Source organism: Schistocerca nitens, chromosome 1, assembly GCF_023898315.1.
Source record: "Schistocerca nitens isolate TAMUIC-IGC-003100 chromosome 1, iqSchNite1.1, whole genome shotgun sequence".
NCBI lineage: Eukaryota > Metazoa > Arthropoda > Insecta > Orthoptera > Acrididae > Schistocerca > Schistocerca nitens.
Window position 1 is genome coordinate 770,744,925 of NC_064614.1, and position 25,611 is coordinate 770,770,535.

The window sequence follows — 25,611 nt, forward strand, 5'->3', positions numbered from 1 at the left end:
ATGTTAAGAGTGTGCCCAGAGTACAAAATTTCAGGCATTACGTCTCACTGCGGACAATGCAGTGGCCGATGGCCTTTACTCAATGACTGAGAGCAGCAGCGCTTGCGTAGAGTTCTCAGTGGTACACTCTGTTCATCATAAGAATAAACCTGATATAAACACGATGATTGGTCAGAAGCCTTAGCACGCTTACACTGACGTTGTTACGCTCTTGGAAGCAGGTCCCAGTTATGTATGACATATATTATTACTAAGTTACGTTAAATGAAACTTTAAGGTATTCGAATGTATTAACAGCCATCAACATATTCCTTAATCATGCTTGAGCTACGTAGCTTTTATTTTAAAAAATCATGTACGACAGCCTCTGTACTGTTGTGCTCTGATTGTTGCACTGTTAATATGCAGTATGAAAATGACTGAAGCTGCTTACAGTTCCGTAGTGAAACACACATGTGGAACACAGTTAAAAAGTGTCGAGAAATAGGTTGTTCTTAATATTTTTCATAACTTTGCAGTGATAATCAGCTTTGAATTTTTTCGAGGGACTCTATTATGTACCGAATATAGCGGTATCGGCAGTGTGGTAAGTTAATAATATTCTATAGTCCATGGTTCACTGGTTCAAGACTCACCTCAACCTTCCAGATGACAGTTCCAGTACTGAAACATATTTCTCAGATTCAGATATGGAAGGAGCTAAGAAATTACATGATGAGTGACTGTAATTAATACCTTCATTGGCTTCAGTATTCAACAGTGCAGTGAAAACCCTTCAGTATGCTTTTGCATCACACACAGCTCGCTCAGAAAAATTGCCCTGTGTTTAAGTTACGGATTTTCATCACTGTTGTTTGTAATTAGAATGCTTTGTCAGGTGAGAATGAGAGCATTTTATGGTATCCGTGTGTTGTGTCAGCAATAACTAGGTGACATGAAGCAAGGCTGATACTGCCAACTCTACAAAAAATGCACTCAATAATTGTAATAAGAATATAAAATTTTTGACCTGCCTGACCGCATGTTTCTGCTTTCTTCTGAGTTATCTAGGGCCACCCCTGTACATATCTCATGCCTCCCTAGGAGGTTGCACACCCAGATTGGGAACCACTGCTATAAACAAAAGCTGAGAAGTGTGCAATTTGTAAGTATGATATTGTTAGCGACCTGCACAGTATTGGTGAGAAAGGGAGTGGATTTGTAAATGTGGCCACATGCTGCTGTCTATCATTGGCAGGGTATTGGGAAGCAGTGTAACCATGTTACAGTCACTTGGTGGTGAATTAATGAATGGCCACGAAGTTGCTACACTTCTCTCACCATTAATTTTGCTACTGGTAGACCATGTACAACTCTTCCACTCAGGAATTGCTGGCTCATGTAGAGTGGCCTGCACTGAGTGCATCCACATACCACGCATCCACAGTATATCTTGCAAGGTGGATTTGAACGTCTGATGGAATGGAACTGATAAAGTGGAAGTCTGGAATATTAATCTGCAGTAGTGCATTGCTTGAAATAATTCTCATGTCACCTAGGTGACCCACTTCTGTTGGAGAAGGAGCCAATTTAATTCTCTGGATCTCTTCAGATGTTGGGAGACCTTAGGACGGGGATGGGGTGATGCATTTGATACTGCTCATGCTATGAGTAGTATTCTAACCACTGATAAAGCAGACAATTTAATTCACATTGACAAATACATATTGACAGCATTTTGCTTGCATTTTCATGGAAGAATGCTACGGCTGCTGTATGGGATGACTAAGAATCAATTTCCCCTCTAGCAGTGCACAACAGTGTGCAGAGATTTATGTAGATTCTGACCAAATGTTTCTTATGTTAGTATTATTAGTAACTAATAACTGTATTCCATGTAGGGTTAACACTCTTCATGATAAACATCCACAGGTGTGTATGCTCTCTGTGCCACCTGTGGTTGATAAGGCACACTGCAAAATGGTTGGTGTAACTTTCTTAAACACCCAGTAGTTGCTTCTTGTAATGTAGTGGGATAGCGCTGGAAGAATTCATTTGCACATCATAATATGTATATATTTTTGACATGGTTTTTATATTTTTCAGAATACCATTTTGACTATCTGGATGATTTGAAAATGGGTCCCGGTCCTTAACTAGTGACCAAGTAAATTAAAAAAAAAGGAATTTGGAACTTTGGCTGGATTTCCACTGTACTGATTAAAAGAAGTTGCTGACATGAAATTATGTAAGGCTTGCCTCTTCCATGACAAATCATATTACACAATTAAACTATTAACCTCACCTTTATACCTCCTAGTACAACTGTTTTGGTATCAAAGTTGAGACGACCTCTCATGGTATTGATGACAGACTCTGGTTGCTCAAAGATTTCTTTCTGCATGAAGCTGCTGTAGTTACCTGTAAATAACCAAAAATACTGTAATTACCATTTCAGTCTCCAAACATGTATACAATAAACATGCCAAACTAATCAGGAGATTAATTTAATGTGAAGAATTTGTTGCATATTACTGTTCATGTGTTGTGCGTGTTTTGTTTGATACAGAGAAAGCAAACAGGCCCTAGTATCTACTACAGTTCGTATTTGGGATGGATGATTTGCGGGCTGCTTTTACATCTGTCCATTTCACAATTTTCCGTGAGAACAAAATTTGAAGTAGTGGATGACACAAACAACTTGCAGTAGGTCAATAACAGTGTTGAACACAGCTGCAGTGAACTTTTCCTAGACATGTCATAGTCTAATATTAATGGTCTAATTGCAAGATAAAATTATGTTGAAAATTAGGTCAATCATTTTATTGTGTTTATATATGTTCTAGGCAAACAGCTAGAGTAGCCTATCAACATTCATTAAAAAAATAAATAAATCAAAAGTCCTATCCAAACAGCTGTTCAGTTTCCATGCTGGTGTGACCTCCAAGCAACCCCCATCAACTAGGAAATTGAGTTCCCAGGGATCAATTCTGAATGTCACAGTTTTCCCCACTGATAAGTCCCAAGGTCTCACAATGCTGATATGCAGATGATTTCTATCTGCAGCTCCACGTCAGTGAAAGTCACTGAGTGTCAATATCAATGAATCATCTGCAAAATACAAGACTGGGTTATGAAACAGTGTCATCAGTTCTTCTCCTTGAAAATATGCAGTATGCTCACCTGAATCCTCAGCTTTATTTAGGCAAGCAATGACTACAAGTGTCTGGATAGTACTGCTTTGGATGACTATTTTACAACAAACTGATGTGGTTATTCCACGTACAACAGTTAAAAGCTAATTGCACAGTGTAACTCAATGCCCTCCACTACGTATGCAGCATCACATGAGGCTTTTTGCATGGTTTTCGTGTTTGTTTTTATAATTTATTAATTCTGTAACACTTAAATAGTGGATGGGCAGCATTTGGATCCACATTATCATGAGTACAATGCCTACTTGACCATGTACACCACAATGGCATATCTCTGGTGTCTAGACCAGTATCTGAGAGTTCCAGCAACAGTCTTCTAATGAAAGACTTTCCACTGCTTGGAAATTATGCGCCTGGGATACATCATGCCCAAACAGCCTGTTTAGCATGAACTTGTTGGTTCAAAACCAGTTACAGCAAGATATAAAATGTAGACTGGCAATGGCAAGAAAGGTGTTTCTAGAGAAGAGAACTTCGTTAGCATTGAGTAAAAAGTGTAAGAAAGTCTTTTCTGAAACTATTTGTGTGGAGTGTAAACATGTAGGAAAGTGAAATATGGATGGTGAACTGTTTAGACAAGAAGAGTATAGACACTCTTGAAATGTGGAGCTAAAGAAGAATGCTGAATATTTGATAGGTGGGTCACATAACTAATGAGGAGGTACTGAACAGAATTAGAGAGAAAACAAATCTGCAGCACAACCTGACAACAAGAAGGGATTGGTTGGTAAATCACATTCTCAGATATCAAGGTATCACCAATTTACTACTGGAGGGAATTGTGGGGGTTAAAAACCATAGAGACAGTCCAATAGATAAATACAGTAAGCAGATTGAGGAGGGTGTAGGTTGCAGTAGCTATTCGGAAATGAAGAGGCTTGCACAGGGTAAAGTAGCATGGAGAGCTGCATCAAACCGGTCTTCAGGGGCTGAAGACTACAACAACATCAACATCAATAGCAAATTGTTTCTGTTTTTGTCTGTACGCCAAAAATACCAATACACAAACATCTCTACAGTTTTCATTCAAGTTTTCGGTGAACTTGAGTACAATGGAGAGCATGAACAACAATCCCTACAAAGTGTTGACATTGTGTTTACACTGAATTTATCACTGCTACCCAAACTTTGTAACACATCAAAATTCTAGAAATCAAGGAATTTATAAGAAAATAATAATCAAAGGGGATCTCACACACACAGAACCATGTAAGTATTTTTCAAGGCATTTAAAATCATGTAACTGTATTTATTAAAGTATAGGTTTTCTGAAGGAACACAATGACTTCTCAGTGTCAGTCAAGTCCATAACTATGTAACAAGAAATCAATAATTTGCCTTAGAGACAACCATACAAAAAAGCCATGAATCAATAAAGTGCTCTTTATCAGCGAAAAATTTGCTTAGGGCATTACCAAAAGAAATAAAAATTTTTTAAACAATGAATTCTTAATATACCATGTTTTCAAATTGGACTAAAAGGTATAAAATAATATCACTTATCCCCATAGATTCCTACTTACAAGATTTAAAATGAAAAATGAGGAGCACATGCAGCACATAATAGTAAGAAGGTGAACTATTCATGCAACAGTTACATACTGCATGTGCCCTGCACTTTTCATTTAAAATTTCACAGGTATTTTCACAGCTTTCAAAAATTCACAATCCTACATTTTCAGGGCTATCAGTATGGGGCTAGGATTTTTTTATACTTTTTAGTCTGATTTAAAAAGTGGTATATTGAAATTGATTTTTATTTAAATAATTATATCTGCCATTCAGTCTTTTGTGTGTGTGTGTGTGTGTGTGTGTGTGTGTGTGTGAAATTTTTCAATCGATGCCAAACATTTTGATGAGATTACGACAAAGATCTGTGACAAATTTAGGGTTTGAAACTTCCTGGCAGATTAAAACTGTTCACAGCTTTACTTCTGCAATACCTCATCTCCTACCTTCCAAACTTCACAGTACCCCTCCTGTCAGAAAGGATATTGCAGAGACATGGCTTGCCACAGCCTGGGGGATGATTCCAGAATGAAATTTGCACTCTGTAGCGGAGTGTGTGCTGATATGCAACTTCCTGGCAGATTGAAACTGTGTGCCGGCCCGAGACTCCAACTCGGGAACTTTGTCTTTCACGGGCAATTGCTCTACCATCTGAGCTACCCAAGCACAACTAACGCCCTGCTCTCACAGCTTTACTTCCACCAGTAAGTTATCTCCTACCTTCCAAACTTCACAGAAGCTCTCCTGAAAGGTATGAGATGAGTTACTGGTGGAACTAAAGCTGTGAGGACAGGGTGTGAGTCATGCTTGGGTAGCTCAGATGGTAGAGCACTTGCCTGTGAAAGGCAAAGGTCCTGAGTTAGAGTCTCAGTCCGGCACACAGTTTTAATCTGCCAGAAAGTTTCATATCAGTGCACACTCCACTGCAGAGTGAAAATTTCATTCTGAAAATTTAGGAATTATTTCAGTTTCTCTTCACCTGAGACAGTCAGTGTATTGCTTCCTCCAATGTGTATCTTGCAAAAAGACCATGAAGATAGAAATTAGAGATTCATACTCTCACAAGGCTTACCAACAATCTTTCTTCCTGCAAACCATTTGCAACTGGAACAGGGTAAGAGGGAAATAGCAGTAGCACACAAAGTGTCGTCTGTCACACACCAGCCAAGAAAATGAGTTAATATTGCACTGTCATCCAGTCCTGAGCTATGTTGAAAATTTCAAGACTCTGGCTCATCAGGAAGTTGATGTAAAATCAGTTGCAAAATTTGTATCAGACAGACAAGAAAGCAACCTAATATAACCTAATAAAAAATTAGAAAGGAAATTAACATTTTTTTAATCACCTGCAGATTTTATCTAAGAATACATCAGTCCTCAGCATTAATAGAAAAACTACTATTTCCCACATTATAGGGAACTGGAGTTCTTATTTAAAACAAATGCATTTCCACAAATATAAAACAACTTATCGTACTACACTAATTTATATTGTAACTCTAGTTTAAAATTGTTTCCTGTATTATTATCTATGGTAAACCCAATAAAATTGTCTATGATGAGATACAAGAATGCTAATCAGTTCAATTGAATCCAACTGTCATATGACACAAACAGCTAGCTGCAAACCATTGACTAATGCTAACCATGAAACATGCTAGCATAAAAAATTCAAGATCCCTGAGCACCATGGGAACATCAGGAAAAAAAAGAACTTGCCAACTAAAAATTCAATAAAATCATTAGGCACTTCAGAATCCTTTATGCTGACATGATAGCACATCTACTGATTTTCATCCTAAGGGTATGGGACATGAAGTAAGAAAAGAGAGAGGACGGGGGAGGAGAGGAATGGTGATAAATAAGAGCACAGCAGTAACGTTACCGCTTACCATGCAAGGCGGCCCGGGTTCGATTCCCGGCATGGGACTGGGTGTTGTGCCTCCTTCATCATCATTTTCATCATCATTGACACACAAGTCGCCGAAGTGGCGTCAACTAAAAATACTTGCAATACGGCAGCCAAACCCTGAAGGGGATGTCCCGGCCAATAAATGCCATATGATCATTTCATTTCAAGAGCACAGCAAATAGATTAAGAAATAACTTTTGTCCTGCAAGAAGAGGAGCCACCACCATGCGAGTATGCTACCACTTACAGTGACCCACGCACTCAGAGTGCATCCTCTTGAGTGATCTGATGCAGAGATGAATCTGGACATATCTCACCCTCATACTCACTGCCGGCAGCGGTGGCTGAGCGGTTCTAGGTGCTCAGTCTGGAACCGCGCGACTGCTACGGTAGCAGGTTCGAAAATGGCTCTGAGCACTATGGGACTCAACTGCTGTGGTCATTAGTCCCCTAGAACTTAGAACTACTTAAACCTAACTAACCTAAGGACATCACACACATCCATGCCCGAGGCAGGATTCGAACCTGCGACCGTAGCAGTCGCACGGTTCCGGACTGCGCGCCTAGAACCGCGAGACCACCGCGGCCGGCAGCAGGTTCGAATCCTGCCTCGGGCATGGATGTGTGTCATGTCCTTAGGTTAGTTAGGTTTAAGTAGTTCTAAGTTCTAGGGGACTGATGACCACAGATGTTAAGTCCCATAGTGCTCAGAGCCATTTGAACCATACTCACTGAAAACTTATTTAATGTTTGGTGTGTCCTGCAATCTATGAAAGAAAGTGGCTTCCACCATAAAATTCAATGACCTCACCAGTTTCAATCAAGAATGGGATGGGCAAAAAGGGAGTGGCTATTTATTGCAATACTTGTGCCATCTGCAAACAAAACGAACTTTGCTTCTGGCAGTGTAACTAATGAGAGATCATTAATGTACACAAGGAAAAGCAATGGCCCTAAGATGGATCCTTGTGGGACACCACATGTAATTTCTTCCCATTCTGATGATGACTGATAACTTAATTCACTAGTCCCTAGCACTGACATCCTTTGTTTCATTTAGTGAAGTATGACTTGAACCATTTTGCTGCACTGCCCGTGATACCATAGAATTCTAATTTATTTAAAAGGATGTTGTGGTTCACACAATCAAATTCCTTTGACAAATCACAGAAAATACCTGCTGCTTGTAATTTGTTATTTAATGCATTAAGTACAAATTTTCACTGTAGGTGTAAATAGCCTTCTCGATATCAGAACCCTTCAGATATCCAAACTGTGTTCTTGATAATATGTTATTTGTGGTCAGATGGTTGAGAAGCTGCCTGTACATTACTTTTTCTAAAATTTTTGAGAATGCTGGCAAAAGTGAAATCAGTCTGTAGTTTGATGGTATATCTCTTTATCCCCTTTCTTGATTAGAGGCTTAACATCTGCATATTTTAGCTAGTCAGAAAATGTCCCAGTTATAACTGACTGGTTACACAAGACATGCCTTAATTAACTTTGTTGATATTTCATAATAACCACTAGAATGCTTTGTTTTTAAAGATTTTATTATGTAAGTTATTTCTTTTGGTGAAGTGAGTGACATATTCATGTACCTGAAGCTATTTGTAAAGGCTAGTTTCAGATATTCAAGGGCACTATTTGCTGATCCTGACAATCCCATTCTATCAGTAATGGATATAAAGTACTTGTTAAATAAATTTGCCACACTATTCCCATCGGTTACTAATGTGCCATTTACCCTTAATGCTATTTGCTCCTGTTCCTTTCTGGTTCTGCCAGTCTCCTCTTTCACTATATCCCATATTGATTTTTTTTTGTTCCCTTACATTGCTATCTTCTTCTCGTAGTGCATTTGTTTAGATGTCTGAATTGATTTTTTTTAAATATTTCACAGTATTTCTTGTATTTAACTAAATCACCAGCATTGGAGCTATTCTTGGTCGACAGATACATTTTCCTTTTTGTCTTACAGGAAATCTTTATTCCTTGTGTAATCCATGGTTTTATTAGAGACTTCTGTTTAATTTGAGTAACTTTTAGAGGAAAACAGTTTTCAAACATGGTACTGACATTGTTCATGAATGTGTTATATTTTTCATTCATGTCATGAGCACTATATACATCTTTCCAGTTCATATCTTTGAGCAGTTTTATTGTGTGATATTGCTGACACTGTGAGCTCCATAGACATGCTTAAATCATCAATAAATATTAGTATCAGAAGAGGTATTTTAATGTTGTTCACATTTCATAGAAGTCAACATTTGCTTGCCTGGAAGACTGCTGGACATTTTAAAATTGTAAGTGTCAATGGTATAACCACTGCCGGGAGAAAAAATTCAATACTTGAAATAAGAGTGCCAACTTGGAACATATTTTTACCATTTACAACATGCGTGTAAAAAAAAAAACCCACCACATCAATTTATATTGCATTAAAGTCACAGTCATGATATACTCAATTGTTATTGTTGTTATTATTATTATTAATTATGACATACCCTTCATGATCTGCTGGATTTCCATTTTAAGAGTTATGATTTCTCGAGAATGAGAGTCATCCAGGGACCTACGCAATCTGTGGATGCTGAGGAGACCATCCTTCACGGCTGCTACATCATCATCCTGCAATTACAGCAAAATTTTCTTTAAGAACATAACCGTAATTGGTTTAGTGGAGTAACTACTTGATATGATTGAAACAATAGTGTCCAGAGACGTATTTTAGCACTCAGATGAAATTTGCTGGTTCTTTCCTATTTTCTGAAAGGAAGAAATGAAATCACAGTTTGGTGAACATTAAAATATTCTCTGTGTTCTTTATCAAGTACCTTGCTTAAAATGCTTGCAATATAGCTTTATCTTTCCTCAAACAAATGGAGTATTTTGAAACACTGAAAGGGATACCATATTTACTTGCAAATTTTAACCTACAATAATTACATTATTGCTTCTTTGCCACATATATACATGTGCAATAATATAGAACCATACCTACAGACTCCTTCACAGTCCATTTTGAAATTATAATGTTTCTGTCTGGAAGCCATTTGCTTCAGTTTTTATTTGTCTGGTTAGTGGGACACAGTGTAAAATTTAAAGAAATTTTCTTGCATTTATGGAGGAAGTCATCACAGTCATTAATCTTACAGACTGTGACTATGATAGAAATAAACAATAATTCTAGATCACTGTGAACCTTTTACCAAGCATTAAAAGATAGCTTCCTTAGTTAAAATGTAGATGTAAAAGATTTTATTTAATTTTTTTATAAATCACAAATATCCTAATGGCATTATAAATAAATAGACATGCGAGACACTGGTGCACAGTTCTTCGATCATTTTTCAGACAACTTATTGAGTGTGGCTATAAAATAATATGACTACAGCTGTAAAACATTTTATTTAAAAAAACAAAAGTATTTAGATACTGTCACCGTCAGTATTGTGCCCTCCTCTGTCCCTACAATGCTCCATAGAAACTTTCCATTGACTGAAAGTGCTGGCACTCTTCCTGTTTGAGGTCCTTCATGAAACATGCCACTTTTTCTTTTACTGTTTCAGTGGATTGAAATCTTGTTCCTTTATATGCAGATTTGACCTCAGGGAACAAATAAAAGTCACATGTTGCTAACTCAGGCAAATAATGTGGATGGCCTAACAATGGGATGCTTTACTTCGCTAAAAACCTCTTAACAGACAACAGTATGAGCTAGTGCGTTGTCTTGATGCAGAACCCATAACTTGTTCTTTCACAATTTGTCCCCCCCTCCCTCTCGTGGAGTTGAGCACGAACCTCAAGGTAGAAATATTTATTAATAGTTTGACCTTCAGGAATGCAGTGAAATATACAATTCCATGAATGTTGAAAATGGTTTCTAAGTGTCAGTACTAGCACTTTCACGGGCTTCTTTTTGTTAGATCATGAGAATGTTTGGCACCAGTTTCACACATACTTTTCTCTTCATAAACTGGCTATGTAAACTTTGTCTCACACATTCTTTGTCAATTCCTATAGCTTCAGCAATTGACTGAATACTCAACTGATGACCAGATTGACTCAGATTACCTACTTTTTCAATATTTTCATTCTTTTTTATGTTGAAATGAATCCCAGGTGTGAGTCATCTTCAACATCTACTCAGCCATCTTCAAACACTTGAACCACTCAAAATCTCACATATGTGATGAACAATTCCTTTTTCCATGCACTTATTTTAGTAATAGATAGGTTTCAGTATCAGTTTTTCCAAGTTTATGGGAAACTTCACAATGGCTTGTTGCTCTGTTATACTTATTTTCTAGCAAAACAAAATAACACCTCTTATACAAACAAAGGCCATGGTCACGCTGACTTGTCTATAGTCACCAGAGCTGCTGCATTCATCTGAGAAAGCTTCATCTTGGCACATGCTTACTTACATCAGCCCCATTGTTTTATACCCACACCTCATATATGCGATTAAGCACCTTTCTATCAAGAACAAAACTTTCAGTCAACTGCAGGCTGCACACTGTGATGAAACTTCTCACATATTTAAACTGTCTGCTTGATTAGGACTTCAAATTGGGCCTTTGACTTCCACAGACAACACTCTAGTAACAAACATTTGAGTATACCACACAGCTTCATGAAATGAAGAGAGTAAGAGATGGGGCACAGATGCTGAAGGACAAGGATGAAGGAGGAAATCTCTCACATCCTTGCTGAAGAAGTTGCATTGGCACACACCTACATCTACACTTGGCAAACCATTGTGAAATGCGTCCCTACAGGAGCAATATATAGGGAGTGGTAGGGTTATTCTTGATTCTGCACTTAATGCTAATTCTTGAAATTTATTAAAGTGGGTTTTTGTGGGATGGTTGGGATCTGTGTTCTAACATCTGGTAGTTCACGTTTCTCAGCATGTCCATGACACTCTCCCATGGGTCACAAAAATCTGTGGCCATACATGCATGCTTCCCTTCTTTGTGTACATTAAACAACCCCTGTTGGTCCCATCTGGTCGAGCAATACTCTTGGATGGTCTGTAGGAGCTTTTTGTTTTCCCAGTATTCTACCAGTAAATAAAAGTCTGCCACCTGCTTCACTCACAGCTGATCCTATATGATGGTTCCAGTTCATATCCCTACAAACTGTTATATATGTGATTTCTATCATGACTCACTGATATTGTAGTCATCAAATAGTACATTGTTATGTTTTCGGAAGGGCACTATTTTAATTCTGAACTTTTAAAGAAAGTTGCCAATCATTGCACCACTTTTTAATGTTATCTAGAGCTGACTGAATATTTGTGCAGCTTTTTCAAGGCTTCATATCAAAAGTATGATTTTAGTATTAATATTGTGTGATCCAACATACTTCCCTGTGGGACACTTGTTAAGAGTCCATTTGTCCTACAACTAAATCCTCAATCCGGTATTCTTGTGGAATGACTACTTTTGGAAATTTTACTGATTATCCAATGCAATCACAAAACACTTGTAAAAAAACAAAGACTGGTGTCAGTTGCTCAGAGCTACTAGCCGTCTTCAAATCTATTAAAACCCATTACAAGGAAAAGTACTCATTTACTGTGCCATGTGACATCAAAACGTTTTCTTTTAGATTTATGTCTATGTGAGGGTGTTATCCTTGTGTTAATGAACACAAATATGAACTGTGTGAGATAATTATAGTATTTGAGGAAGTGTGATTTGTTTCTGCTAAGCCCTGTCACGTCTTTAATGTAAGATTTTAAAGGCAATATGAAGAGAATACAGCATTTCTATTTTGCCATATGCTACACAGAAGTTTGGATAGTACAGGGTGCACGTAAAGAACTGTTTGAGAAGGTGGTGCTCATTCTGGAAAAAAAATGACTAGCTTAGAGAGGGTTACCAGTAGATCATCATGTTGCCCAACAACAGTAAGATTGAGGAGACAATGAAGAGGCGTAGGAATATTCTCACTAATAATCACTGTTCTTGTCATCTGGAGAGAAAATTCCCTTTTTCCCTGGATTGTAATTGTGAACTGCAATAATCACTTGCCTGTCTGCAGTGGTTTGTAAAATCTGAAGACAACATTAAAAAATATTTCAAATTTGAGGCATCATATTTACTATGCCTTGCCCAATAGGGCACTTCTTTGTTGTACTTATAATTTAGCCCTGGTGTCTTATGTGCACAAATTTGTCAAATTGCTGTCAGAGTTGTTCTTAACCTTCGGCCAGGCTCTTTGTGATACCAAATATTAATAATGCGTGTGTGAAAGCTCTTCATCATTTCTCCCAAATATTTTTGGAATGTTTCTCAAGAATCTTTTTGCCGGTTGTCATCAAACTTCTCTCTCTCTCTCTCTCTCTCTCTCTCTCTCTCTCTCTCTCTCTCTCTCTCTCTCACACACACACACACACACACACACACACTTACTTCAAGAGCAACCTTTATGCCGAGAAAATCTTTTGCTCTTAGTCCAGTATTTACTAATTTGATTGTAATTATTTTTTTATCGTATTTTGTCTTGATGAGGAATGCCAGATCAGCACTTTTGCTATAAAATTTTTATGCACTTCATAACACTATAAGCAGAAAATGCTACTGAATCTATGTAAAGAATTATTAAATTTGTACATAAGTTATGATTCAAACAGGGTTGTCACCTGTTGCCCATGCAATTGAATCTATGTGTTGAGCAAGCAAGAAAGAACACCAAGGAGAAATTCTGAAAGGGAATTAAAGTACAGAGAGAAGAAATAAAAACTTTGGGGACTGCCAGTGGCATTGCATTCTGTCAGATACGGTTAAGGATATGGAATATCATAGAAGAGAATGTATCATGCCTTGAAAAGAGGTTATAAGATGGACATCAACAATCGAACCAAGATACTGGAATGGTAGTCATTTAAATCAAGTGATGTTGAGAAAATTATATTAGGAAATGACACTGAAAGTAGCTGACATGTTTTATTATAGGCAGCTTAATAACTGACAATGGCCAAAGAAGAGTGGATATAAAAAGCACGAAAAGCATTTCTGGAAAAAGACAAACTTGTTAGCTTTAAACATAAATTTAAATATAAGCAAGTCCTTTCTGAAGGTATTTCTTTGAACTGTAGCCTTCTATGGAAATGAAAAGTATTCCACAAACAGTACAGTCAAGAAGAGAATGGGAGCTTCTGAAATGTCAAACTACAGAAGTATGCTAAAGATTAGATGGATAGATCAGATAGGGAGTCTGTGACAAGTTTATTAAAAGAAGAAAAATCCATTTATAGGTGTAATGGAGGGAACTAGGGTGGCGTGGGGGAGGGAGGTATGAAGTGTAGAGGAAGACCTTTGAGTACAGTAGACAGCTTCATGGAACACATTACATCCCTACACAGTGCTGTAGAAATGAAAAACCAGATGGCTGACAGAATTGTGGCTCACTGTAAATAAATTGAGCAGACGACTGTTAGAAGGAAGGGAAATTGTACGTGGCATGAATGGGAAATGATTTCCATGATCCAACCTTGCAATTTCCATGCATATAAGAGGGTCACTCTAAAACAAATGCATTACATTCTTTCAAAAATCCAACTTGGTTCTATACCTTTGCCTGCTCACAGAGATCACAAAGCTTGAGGTAACAACACTAAAACACCCATCTTATTGCCTTGACCTAGCACCATGTGGTTACCAATTCTTCAGAAAACTGAAAGAATCCTTTTGTGGAACAAGATTTGAAGATGATGGCTCCCTTGTGAAGGCTACTAAACAGTGGCTCAGGTGTGCTGGTCCTGACTTCTGTCATACAAGTATACAGGCTTCAGTTTCACAGTGGCATTAGACAGTTAAAAGGGGACATTTTGTCTTTAAAGAAGGTATCAACATACTGTAAAAATATCAGAGGTATGGAAAATCAGTTGGATGTTTAAAAACCTTTGTGCATTTCTTTTGGAGTGACCCTTGTGTGTAGACATCTGTATCAAACTATGTAACTGCCCTTGAAGCTGAATCTCCTAATGATTCAGAGGTTGCCATCTGCTGCACCACATGGTTTGTAACCACAAAAATTTAAACATGAAAATCAAACGATGGAAACTCCAGGATGGAATAACAACAATATTGTGAAAAGGATAGAGTGCTGCTTACCATACAGAGGAGATGTGGAGTCACTGACAGGGACAAAAAGAGACTGCTATACATTTAAGCTTCTTCTCGAGTAGAATACACACACACACAACCACTGTCTCTGGCCAACGAGTGTGGCCTTAGTGGCCGAAGACAGTGGTCATGTGGGGGAGTTTTCTACTTGACAAGAAGCCTTTTTGGCTGAAAGCTTAAGTGTATAGCAGTAGTTTTATTGTGTCTGTCTATGACTTAACAACTCCTGTACATGGTGAGTAACAGTCAACCCTTTTTCATAATATAAACAATGAAATCAATGATATAAATTAATAGAGGGAATTCAAGCTTTCGCAACAAACTGTTGCCTCATCAGGAAAGAGGGAAGGAGAGGGAAAGACGAAAGGATGTGGGTTTTAAGGGAGAGGGTAAGGAGTCATTCCAATCCCGGGAGCGGAAAGACTTACCTTAGGGGGAAAAAAGGACGGGTATACACTCGCGCACACACACACATATCCATCCACACATATACAGACACAAGCAGACATATTTAAAGACACTTTGGTCTTTAAATATGTCTGCTTGTGTCTGTATATGTGTGGATGGATATGTGTGTGTGTGTGTGTGTGTAAGTGTATACCCGTCCTTTTTTCCCCCTAAGGTAAGTCTTTCCGCTCCCGGGATTGGAATGACTCCTTACCCTCTCCCTTAAAACCCACATCCTTTCGTCTTTCCCTCTCCTTCCCTCTTTCCTGATGAGGCAACAGTTTGTTGCGAAAGCTTGAATTTTGTGTGTATGTTTGTGTTTGTTTGTGTGTCTATCAACGTGCCAGCGCTTTCATTTGGTAAGTCACATCATCTTTGTTTTTAGATAAACAATGAAATCAGTTTGACAGCTGTGAACCTATGGAGGATTATTTTCAGCAAGATGTCATACAATCCTTTCTTGCCAAAAAGCGGTGTTTGATTTCAGTATCAGTTGTGAAATATTGCCTGCACAGGCGTACTTAGGTACGTAAGTTTATTTTTTCCATCTTTAGTATCTATTTTAGTGTAAGTTATGAATAACTGCTACAACATGCGCCCCTCGCCCCCTAAACAAAAGGAATTTTAAGGAGATATGCATTGCTGGACAACTCGACATTCACACTCCATATTTGTATAATTTAATGTGACATCCTGCAGTATATATCTTTATCATGTATGCTAATCCCCTCCAACTTTTCACTCTTCCTGGCATATACCTCTGCCAATACGTTATATCTATGAAAGTTTCACAGAGGTTTGTCCTCATCAGCCTAGTGTTTTCTGGTCCTGGATGAACTGTTTCTTATAATGGAGAGAGGGAAATATGTACTAAATCGAATAAACCATGCTATTAAAAAGCAGCATTGTGTCCAAGACTAACATATTAATTGCTGATGGCTTCACTGTACTTGATGTGCAAGGTTTTTTAATATGTTGGCTTATGTTATGTACGTACCTCAAGGAAAATTACACGATTTGTGTGCTCAATAACAGCACTAGCATCAGAAGCGAAGAAGTATTCAACTTCTTTGTCTTCAAGAGGCTGGAATTCAGCAGTAGATTCAGATCTTGCTATTATTGGCAAGTCACCTCGTCCATGAGGGCGATGGTCTGCAAAAGCAAAATTGTTGATTATCTTTTATCATATACATAATTCAGACGAAAAACGATTAAGTAATAGTGGTAGTAACTGTCAAGTGGTAGAAATAAATTTAATTTTTATATAAAAATTATAAATATGTATAATATATGAGTGAGTAGTTATCTGTGTCCACATTTCCTCTTGCTACTTCTTAAAAATACAGCTGTAGCCCTGCGGTAATGAAATCTTTACAAGGTGTCAAATCCACGCTCGTAGAATGCGAGCTCAAGTCTTTATGCTGTAAAGTTAAATTTAACAACAGCCGTCAGTAACATGTGATTCTCCCTCCATAATCAGTTGTATTTTTTCAAATTTGTAACATTATATACTACCTATCATAACAGTAACCATTTTGTGAAGATCATGATTTTAGTTTTCTGTTTCTCCTCACTTTAGTCTTATTCTAGTTAAAGTTGAACTTTATCAAACAATTACTTTTAATGCTGCTGAAATTTGGGAGAAATGCACTTTAATGTAACATTTACGAAACATAAGAGGTGTCATCAACAAGTAACTGGACTACGCTCATAAATTCTAATAAGCTACAGATTTTGAAAATAATGGGCTTTGTATCTCTACAAAAAATGGCTTGTCGAAATGAAATTGTTGGGGCCACTTCTTGATGTATACTCTTTTGGTGTGATGATTCTCCAGCACAAATTTTCAAAACTTTGCCCATGTGACAAATTGTGCCAATCTGTAACAAGTAACAGAAGGTGAATCTTTGAAAATGTACTAGCAAAAGTCAGGAAAAGAGAAAGCCAAGTAACTGTCATCTGAAGAATACTAAAAGACAAAACATTAATAGTTTCAAACTCAGAAGAGTACTGTTCTGTTCCAGTTAATACTGCATTTGTAAGTATGTTAGACTGATGTACGAGAACATAATTTTACTGCAACAGTAGGTCTTAAGTTTCAGAAAGAGACGGTTGTCTCAGAAAGCAGCTAGTGCAAATACGAGTTTCCACAATATTGCCCTTAATACGAAATTTATACATAGATTATGTACCATAATTCCACAGTCCAAATACTTTTTGACTACACCTCGCACAACTTTTTGAATGACATTTGTTAAACTCGCAATATGTCTTCATCTTCTCACAAGTGATTATTTGCCATTATCCAGTCATCAGTTTGAACAAGTGTAAAGCTGCTTTCAACATTCAGGAGTATAAAACTGTATTATTAGTTCCAACAATATAAAGACAATCTTCCACAATTTTACAATACTGCATGTTCTTAATATTAACTATGTACTACACACATGGAAAGCTATAAGGTGTAAGTCAGTCTGATCTATTTTCTGTGAATTTTATCACAACTCATCTGACAATACTTGGTAAATATCCTGGATGACAATAACTTCTACAGTAAATGGGCTTTGAATTGTTCTTTTAAGCCCTAATTTGATAAAATGTTTAGTAAATACCAGCATTAGTTTTCATTATACAGGCAGTTATTGAAGTGTGGATTCCTTACAGTATGCTGAAGTTAACATTTTTATACAGAGATTATAGTAAAAGTGGTCACGAAGAAAGCCAAAGCAGCATTTGGGTATTACAGCAGGTGGAGATGTAACTTGAATTACATGTAGTGTGATACTGCTGCAAAACATATTGTGATATTTTGGTTAGTGAGGTTTGTATCTGCGAACAAACAGGATCAACATTGCTCTTTAATTACGACACAAAGTTTCAGAACTATGACTGAGGAGCTTACTTTAAATGATATGATGAAAATATTTCTGTATATCAGAACATAAGCAAGAAAGTTTGTAAAATGTTTCTTACGGTGTTTGAAAGATGACAGATAACAAGACTTTTTGTAACTTTTTTGAAAGTACAGAAAGCCACAATAATGAGTGCAATACAAAGTGTTTATCTAGAAAAGATATGAGAGAGTAGATTGCTGGTTTACCATAATGCCACTATAGCACAATACAAAAGCTAACAGTAATACATGCATACAGAATGTTAATTGGTCATGCAGGATCTCTGTGTCTAAATATTACTTACAGTTCAAGAGCTCTGACAATTTCTCTTGTAGTCAAAAGTGTACCTCAAGATAGTATACACCACTCATAATTAAAATATTCACTTTATCTATGAAAATATGTTTTACTTTTGTGGTCTAAGCAAAACAGTTATTACCAAACAGAGTAAAGCATTAAGTAGAAAGAAGATTGAAAAGACAGAGAAATAAGAAAAATATAAAATAAAATTTTGTACCTTGGTTTTGTGACTCTGGGTCTAATTGAGGAGCAGGCACAGAGTTTTAAAAATGAAAAAAAGAATAGGTGAAAATTAGTTAAAACACACTTCAAAATCATGCTAAAATATTTTAAAAAATCAATTAACATGCAGTTTCTGAACTATCTACATTTAAAAAAGCTATCTTTGCTAGCTAGAGACAAACACAAAAGCATTTGAACTGTCCTATAAATCATAAAAATGAGCAAACAGTAAGCTATGAAGGTAAAACACATATGACACACACTTATTGGAGTAGGTATTTTCCAAATAAAATTAAACTGGGTTTTCCAAGTGATACACAAAACTATTTCTTTCTTTAGGTAATACAAGGTAGGTGCTGGAAGATATTAGGTATGCTGACAGGGGAGTCACAACATGAAGACACAACATACACACAAACATTTAAAAATATTGCAAGCTACAGAAATGTTCATTATTCCCACACCATGTCAGTTTTGTGTATTTTCTCTGACCCCCCCCCCCCCCCCCATCTCATATGTTATAAAAAGGGATACACTCTGTTAGAACAAAGCATAGTTTATCACAACTTCAAAACGGAAGTGCCTCAAACATGCATAAAACTTCTGACGTTGCACAATTGAGAAATGTAGCTCGTGCTATAGAATTTCATTAAATTACTTGATGAATGAATATGGAGCGACTGGCCAACACATTCAACAGAAAAGGCACTTTATTCTCAGTATACTTTAAGGAATTTTTGGACCTTATCGAAACAAGACCTTTGACACTAGACAGAAAAATGAAAACTCACAGCATAACTGTGAAAGCAGACAAATAATGATTGCAGCACATGGCATTGAGGAAATCTATATCGACAGAAAAAACAGAACACTCAATCTTCTTGAAGAGAAATTTATGTCGTGTCATTAGAACTAAAGTGTTCTCAAGACAGCCATGTCTGTTTATTACAATACAAGGAAAAGGCAGAGGATTTCTTGCTGGTACAGGATTGCTACAGCCAGAAAGTACTGGAATATTTGCCACACTTCTTATCCCCACCCCTCATTTTCCTCCCCATAGATGAAATACTATTGTGCAGAACATAGTTTCCACAATGAAACATGGGATTCTTTTGCTGAACTATTAATCTACATACATTCTTTTAACTGCACATATCTTGCCAACTTACATTTTCATGGTTTTACTTTTTACGCCCTCACCTCACAAAAGAGACAAAGTAGAAACGATATATTAATAACATTCTTAACGAAAGTCCCAGCTGTCATAATGGTATTCCATTCATAGTCTTGATCTTTGTCAAAACTGTTTTCAAAATGAGAAGGTCTACTCTACTTAAGTAGGCTTCTGTAATTATCTCTATATCTTCCGAGTGCTACAAACTACCTTTTCAACTTTTGAAGTTACTTAACATTATCTTTAATTGTTACAAAATTTCTAACCAAGACATCAAACTACATATTCTGTTTTCCTCTTCTCTCAGTTTCAGCCACACAATTGCTTTCCTGAAAGCAGTCAAGGGATTTATGTTACAATGCACTGTACTGACAGGATAACATAAATCTCTGTTGTTGAAAAAAAATTGTACTTTGTAAATACTGTGATGAGCAAAAAACAAAACTTAGCTGTTCATGATCTACATGAATGGCTGTAACTGGGAGGAGAGGTTTTTATAAACACAGACAGTTATTCTCAATAATGGTTAAATACATCCTAAACCACTGTACAGTGTTATAAAGAGATTTGAACGAACCATCAAAGCAAATATTCTTATATGGACTTTGCCATTCCTATGATTTAATTCACAAACAATTCACTAACTATTCCTCTTTCTTTCTTTCTTTGGATGACAGGTGACATTCTGTACCAAGGTTCAAAGCTCTTACATTTAATTAGAAGCTTGTCACAGTAAATATTGGAGCACTGAATGTGTGTGTATAATTTGTTGGTGAATAATTGCATACTTCGATGGCCAGACAACTTGCATTAGACAGTATATTCTAGTACGTAGTAAAAAATAAGATACTAGGCATCCCAGCAAGTAACATGTACATTGTGGAATACTGACAGACTCAGAGAAGTAGTAAGGAGGGTATTTTTCATGGTGAATTAATTTCTTGAATACAAAATAGCTATTGTGTAACCATCTGAAATATTATCGAGCTATGTGCAACGAAGCTGTCTTCCATTTTCACAGATTTGTTAAAAAACAAAACTGTAGTTGAGTGTAAAAATGCCAAAGAACTCCAGCTGCTCTACACTGCACAGTAGTGTATGCTGTGAAATGGGTAACATTAGTGTGCCAGCACTTATTTTAGGATGATGCTTCTACTGTAACTATTCATTTAGAGCATTTTATGGAGATGGTAAACATCTTTCAAATACTATGAATATGCTGCTGTTTTGTTAAACAATAAAGTTTCAGCAGGAAAATGTATCTTAGTTCAAATGTCAGTGCCAATTGTTTTGCAATTGCATCATTACAACGTCAAGACTTTTTTCTTTATTTGTTTATTTATTTATTTATTGTTCCGTGGGACCACATTAAGGAGAAGTCTCCATGGTCATGGAACGAGTCAATACATGAAATTACAACACGATTGTAGAAACAGATAAAATGAAATATAAGAAACATATTCAGGCGATACGTCGTTAGTTTAAATAAAGAAAATCAAGAATGTAACACTGGAATTTGCTTAATTTTTAACTCTTCCAGGAGCTCCTCGACAGAGTAGAAGGAGTGAGCCATGAGGAAACTCTTCAGTTTAGACTTAAAAGCGTTTGGGCTACTGCTAAGATTTTTGAGTTCTTGTGGTAGCTTATTGAAAATGGATGCAGCAGAATACTGCACTCCTTTCTGCATAAGAGTCAAGGAAGTGCATTCCACATGCAGATTTGATTTCTGCCTAGTATTAACTGAGTGAAAGCTGCTAACTCTTGGGAATAAGCTAATATTGCTAACAACAAACGACATTAAAGAAAATATATACTGTGAGGGCAATGTCAAAATTCCCAGACTATTGAATAGGGGTCGACAAGAGGTTTTCGAATTTACACCACACGTAGCTCGAACAGCCTGTTTTTGAGCCAAAAATACCCTTTTTGAATCAGAAGAATTACCCCAAAAAATAATACCATATGACATAAGCGTATGAAAATATGCGAAGTAGACTACTTTTTGTGTTGAAATGTCACTTATTTCAGATGCTGTTCTAATGGTAAATAAAGCGGCATTTAGTGGGCATGCAACCTTGGGAAAAATCCTCATACATTAAACATGGGAAAGAACAGTAATAATTATTTATTCTTTGACCATTTTGCAAAATATAAACAGAACTTTTTTGTCTTTCAATTACTGACAAAATTTTGTTGGTTTTGTAATATTGTAAACACAAGAGTAGAACCCAATGGTAATTTATTTTCTTTATTTAACATTTCTGGACATGAGTTACATTTTGTAAAACTAGTCATTTGTGCATAAAAACAGCATTTGACAGACAAAAGTAATGTTATTTGTATAAAGAAGGATCACGCAAACTCTTGTAACAAATATGTCCAGTTTTGATTCTGAAAAATGATATGGGTAAAACAGCCATTCAGTGCCCAAACTGAACAAGATCAGTTGGAAAAGATGGGAATCATTTCTATGACTAACTTCCACAGTTTATAGCTCAATGGAAAAGATGGGAATCATTTCTATGACTAACTTCCACAGTTTATAGCTCAAAAATACTCCACTTGCATATTTTTATTTTGTACTCCAGAATTCGTTCAATGTTATACCATCATGACTGCACTTAGGTCAAGTAAGTTCTGGAATGTAACACAATGCTGTTTACTTTATTTGCTTCTGTATGGCTCGATCAAATCAAAATAAAACATTTAAACTACAGGAGGTATGTTTGTGGTAGAGAGAGAGAGAGAGAGAGAGAGAAGAAACCACTGAGTAAAAAAACAATAGAAGGATCATGTTCTCTCATTAGATTACTGTGACTGTTTAACAGTACTGAATCATAATGTCAAAGATTTATGAAAGAAATAGCAGAGGAGGATAACAATTACAGTATGAAGTAGCATATTGTTGACTATTGGCTGAAGAAGAGAAATGCCACATGAAGTAATCCCTGCCCAAATCCAGCATTTTTCTTTCAGACTACAGTAGCTGATGGACAATTGTCTCATTTAAATAAGGGAGGAGAGATTTGACATATGGTATGATTTTTAACCCCAACTAAAAATTAAAGGAAGCCTTATGCCTGTAAGGAATATGAATGTGCATTCCAAATCAATACAATATCACTTAGTGTTATTTCTCTCCGCACAGTTTCATTATCTGTATTTGCATTATTTTTTAACATTAATTTTACCAGCACAGGTTCATGTTGAACACATTATTAAACTGTGTTTCTCATGATGTGTAGTACTTAGTGCATAAAGTTTCTGACATTATTTTATACATACAACATTATACATAACACTATGATATTTAATATTCACATTGTTCAAATAATCACTCATCATTGTTCATTAATTCCTTGATTGAAAAGTAACATTTTTCAACCAGGAGAGCATGCAGTTTTTGCTTCAGTGAACCTATCTCCATGCTCAGTACATCTCTGCCCATTGTAGACTTTCATTTACATATATTTGGGCATCTTTTGGTAGATATTTTGGTGAAGTAAGTTGATACCGCCCTTAGCTTTATCCCTATTTGCTGTGCATGAAGTTTCTTTTCTTCTATTTTCCTTGGTTGTTGCCTGTCTGGAATTTGGCTTTAACCCAAAAAACCTGTCTGCCTGGTCCCAATAACCACAGGGATCACCCCTTACAGTATCTGCTAATAGAGAAGCTAACTTACCTTTCCCCTTCCTATTATGGTGCAGGCCATGTGTAGTGTATCCCCACCTACCAATAGCATCAACTGGAACAACACTCATGTGAGACTTTGCTGGTGTCTGGAGCATCCCGTTCAGCTCAGTGTTAACACGCCTTACAGCAGTATTTACCCAGGGCTGATAATGGCGCTGAAAGACCTCTATAAACCCCACATTCGTGTGCCCAGTTTCTGCCCCTATTTTATCCAGGTCACTCCTAATACTATATCTTGGATTCGTAGCCAGGCTGTTTCCTGCTCCCCCAACTATAATTACCTGATCTTCCTTCTCAAAGTCCTTGCATAGCTGACCTAAGTTTTCTGTCACCTGGTTAAGGCTAGCACTTGGTTTCACAAAACTTGTGACCTGGTACTCTGTCCTAATTTCTCCTGAAGCTGTTGGCCCACACCCCTCCCATGACTGCTACCTATAAGCAGAATTATTCTTTTCCTATTCTGGTTTGATCGTGACATGTCTTTTTCTTTAAGCTAGTATTCTGCTTCAACCTACATTCAACTACATCTGAATGAGGCCCTTCCTCCACTACTTCAGATAGCAAGCCATACTGATTTGCTAACTGAATTTCAGAAGTTTTATCAATTGTTTCCCTTTTTCGCCCTTTGTTTGCTACCTTTTCCCAGCGCCCAGAGTCCATTTCCTCCCTTAGCTTACATAATTCCAAATTCATGATTTCTAATTCAGCCTCCTGTTCCACAATTTTTCTGTCCTTTCTACATAACCTACACTGGTATAGAAGAGAATCATTTTCTACCCTCATTTCCTAACCCGCTGCACTCGCCCCAATGAAACCACAACCTACAGTCTATACAGAACACCCCTCTTTCAAATTTCTACGGCAACCACCACACTTGTCACACATGATTTGATAGTAAAACGTAACACAAAAGCAGAAAATAACTTCAACAACACAATAGTTTCGTAACCTGTACTAATACGTAACTAAACACTAATGTAAACAAACTTATAAACTTGGTCCAGAAACTTTTAATTAACCACACAAATTCTGAGTGAGAGACACACAAATTAATTTAACTTTGAAGCGCTAAGTCTAGTCAAAAACAAATATCTACACTCGTACGAAATTTATGCCTAAGTATGTAAACAAATTCGTGACTGCCGGCTTTTACAAAATACTTTCTTTTCGATGTAACTACGTTTAGAAAATCGAAACCTTCAATAGATAGATTAGATAAGAAGTAATTGCACTAGTCTAAAATGTATATTAACTAAATTAGCTCTTATTTCAATATTAATCACTTAACTTAGTGAGAGCTTCATACATGCGCGTCCGCCTGGCTGATGTGTTGGAAGCATGAAGTGTTCTTTGCATTTTGTTTGTATGTATGTTTGAAGTCATTTTCTTCTGTTACTTCAGATTAGTGTGTACAAAGATGATGATCTCATATATGTACAATGCAGGGATAGGCAATATTTTTAGGTTCTTGTAAAGTGGGCAACAGGATGTTCTTCGGAGACAGCACACACTTTTCTAATGATTCTTTTCTGAAGTAGCAGAATTTGTGATATGTGACTGAGTTCGCCCCAAACATTAATCCATACCTAATTATGAAGTCAGAGCAATTGTGGTACCCCACATTCTTGCTGTTTATGTCTGTTACACCAGATAGCATGTCCATTGCAAAAGCAAGCTGTTTAATTTCATAATCTATATATGCTTGCCAGCTTAGACTTTTGTTCAAACATAGTCCCAAGAACTTGATGGTCTGGGCTTCTTCCATAACTTGATTTTTATGTATGATCCTGATGTCACTGATTTTTGATTGTTTGGTTTTAAATTGAGTACGAAAGATCTTTGAAATATTAAGTTTAAGAGTGTTTTGTTGAAACCATGTATCTAGGTTGTTTAGTGTGTTTATTACAGAATCCGGAATGTTTCTCTCATTTTCTTTTTGAATAAGTACTTTAGTATCATTGGCAAATGTATCTGATTGGGCATTGATATTTAAAGGCAAATCATTAATGTAGAAGAGAAACAAGATTGACCCTGAAATAGAGCCTTGAGGGACTCCTCGTGAAATTATATATCCCACCGAGATGCATAATTTACGGTATTAGATGTTATGATTACTATT

At 36.7% G+C, this 25,611-nt stretch overlaps 1 protein-coding gene across 4 annotated transcripts in view; it reads right to left on the reverse strand.

Moving 5' to 3' along the window:
- LOC126261483 (glutamine--fructose-6-phosphate aminotransferase [isomerizing] 1-like) overlaps positions 1 to 25,611 on the reverse strand; it is a 162,073-nt gene that overhangs the window by 22,727 nt on the left and 113,735 nt on the right. For 3 of the 4 annotated variants that reach the window (XM_049958547.1, XM_049958545.1, XM_049958546.1), the window contains 4 exons: positions 18,621 to 18,641; positions 16,207 to 16,361; positions 9,126 to 9,249; positions 2,285 to 2,400 (listed from right to left, as the gene is read on the reverse strand). In XM_049958547.1, the coding sequence (XP_049814504.1) occupies positions 2,285 to 2,400; positions 9,126 to 9,249; positions 16,207 to 16,361; positions 18,621 to 18,641 (416 nt within the window). The remainder of the gene's footprint in view (positions 1 to 2,284; positions 2,401 to 9,125; positions 9,250 to 16,206; positions 16,362 to 18,620; positions 18,642 to 25,611) is intronic. The other variant, XM_049958548.1, reaches the window with a different exon arrangement.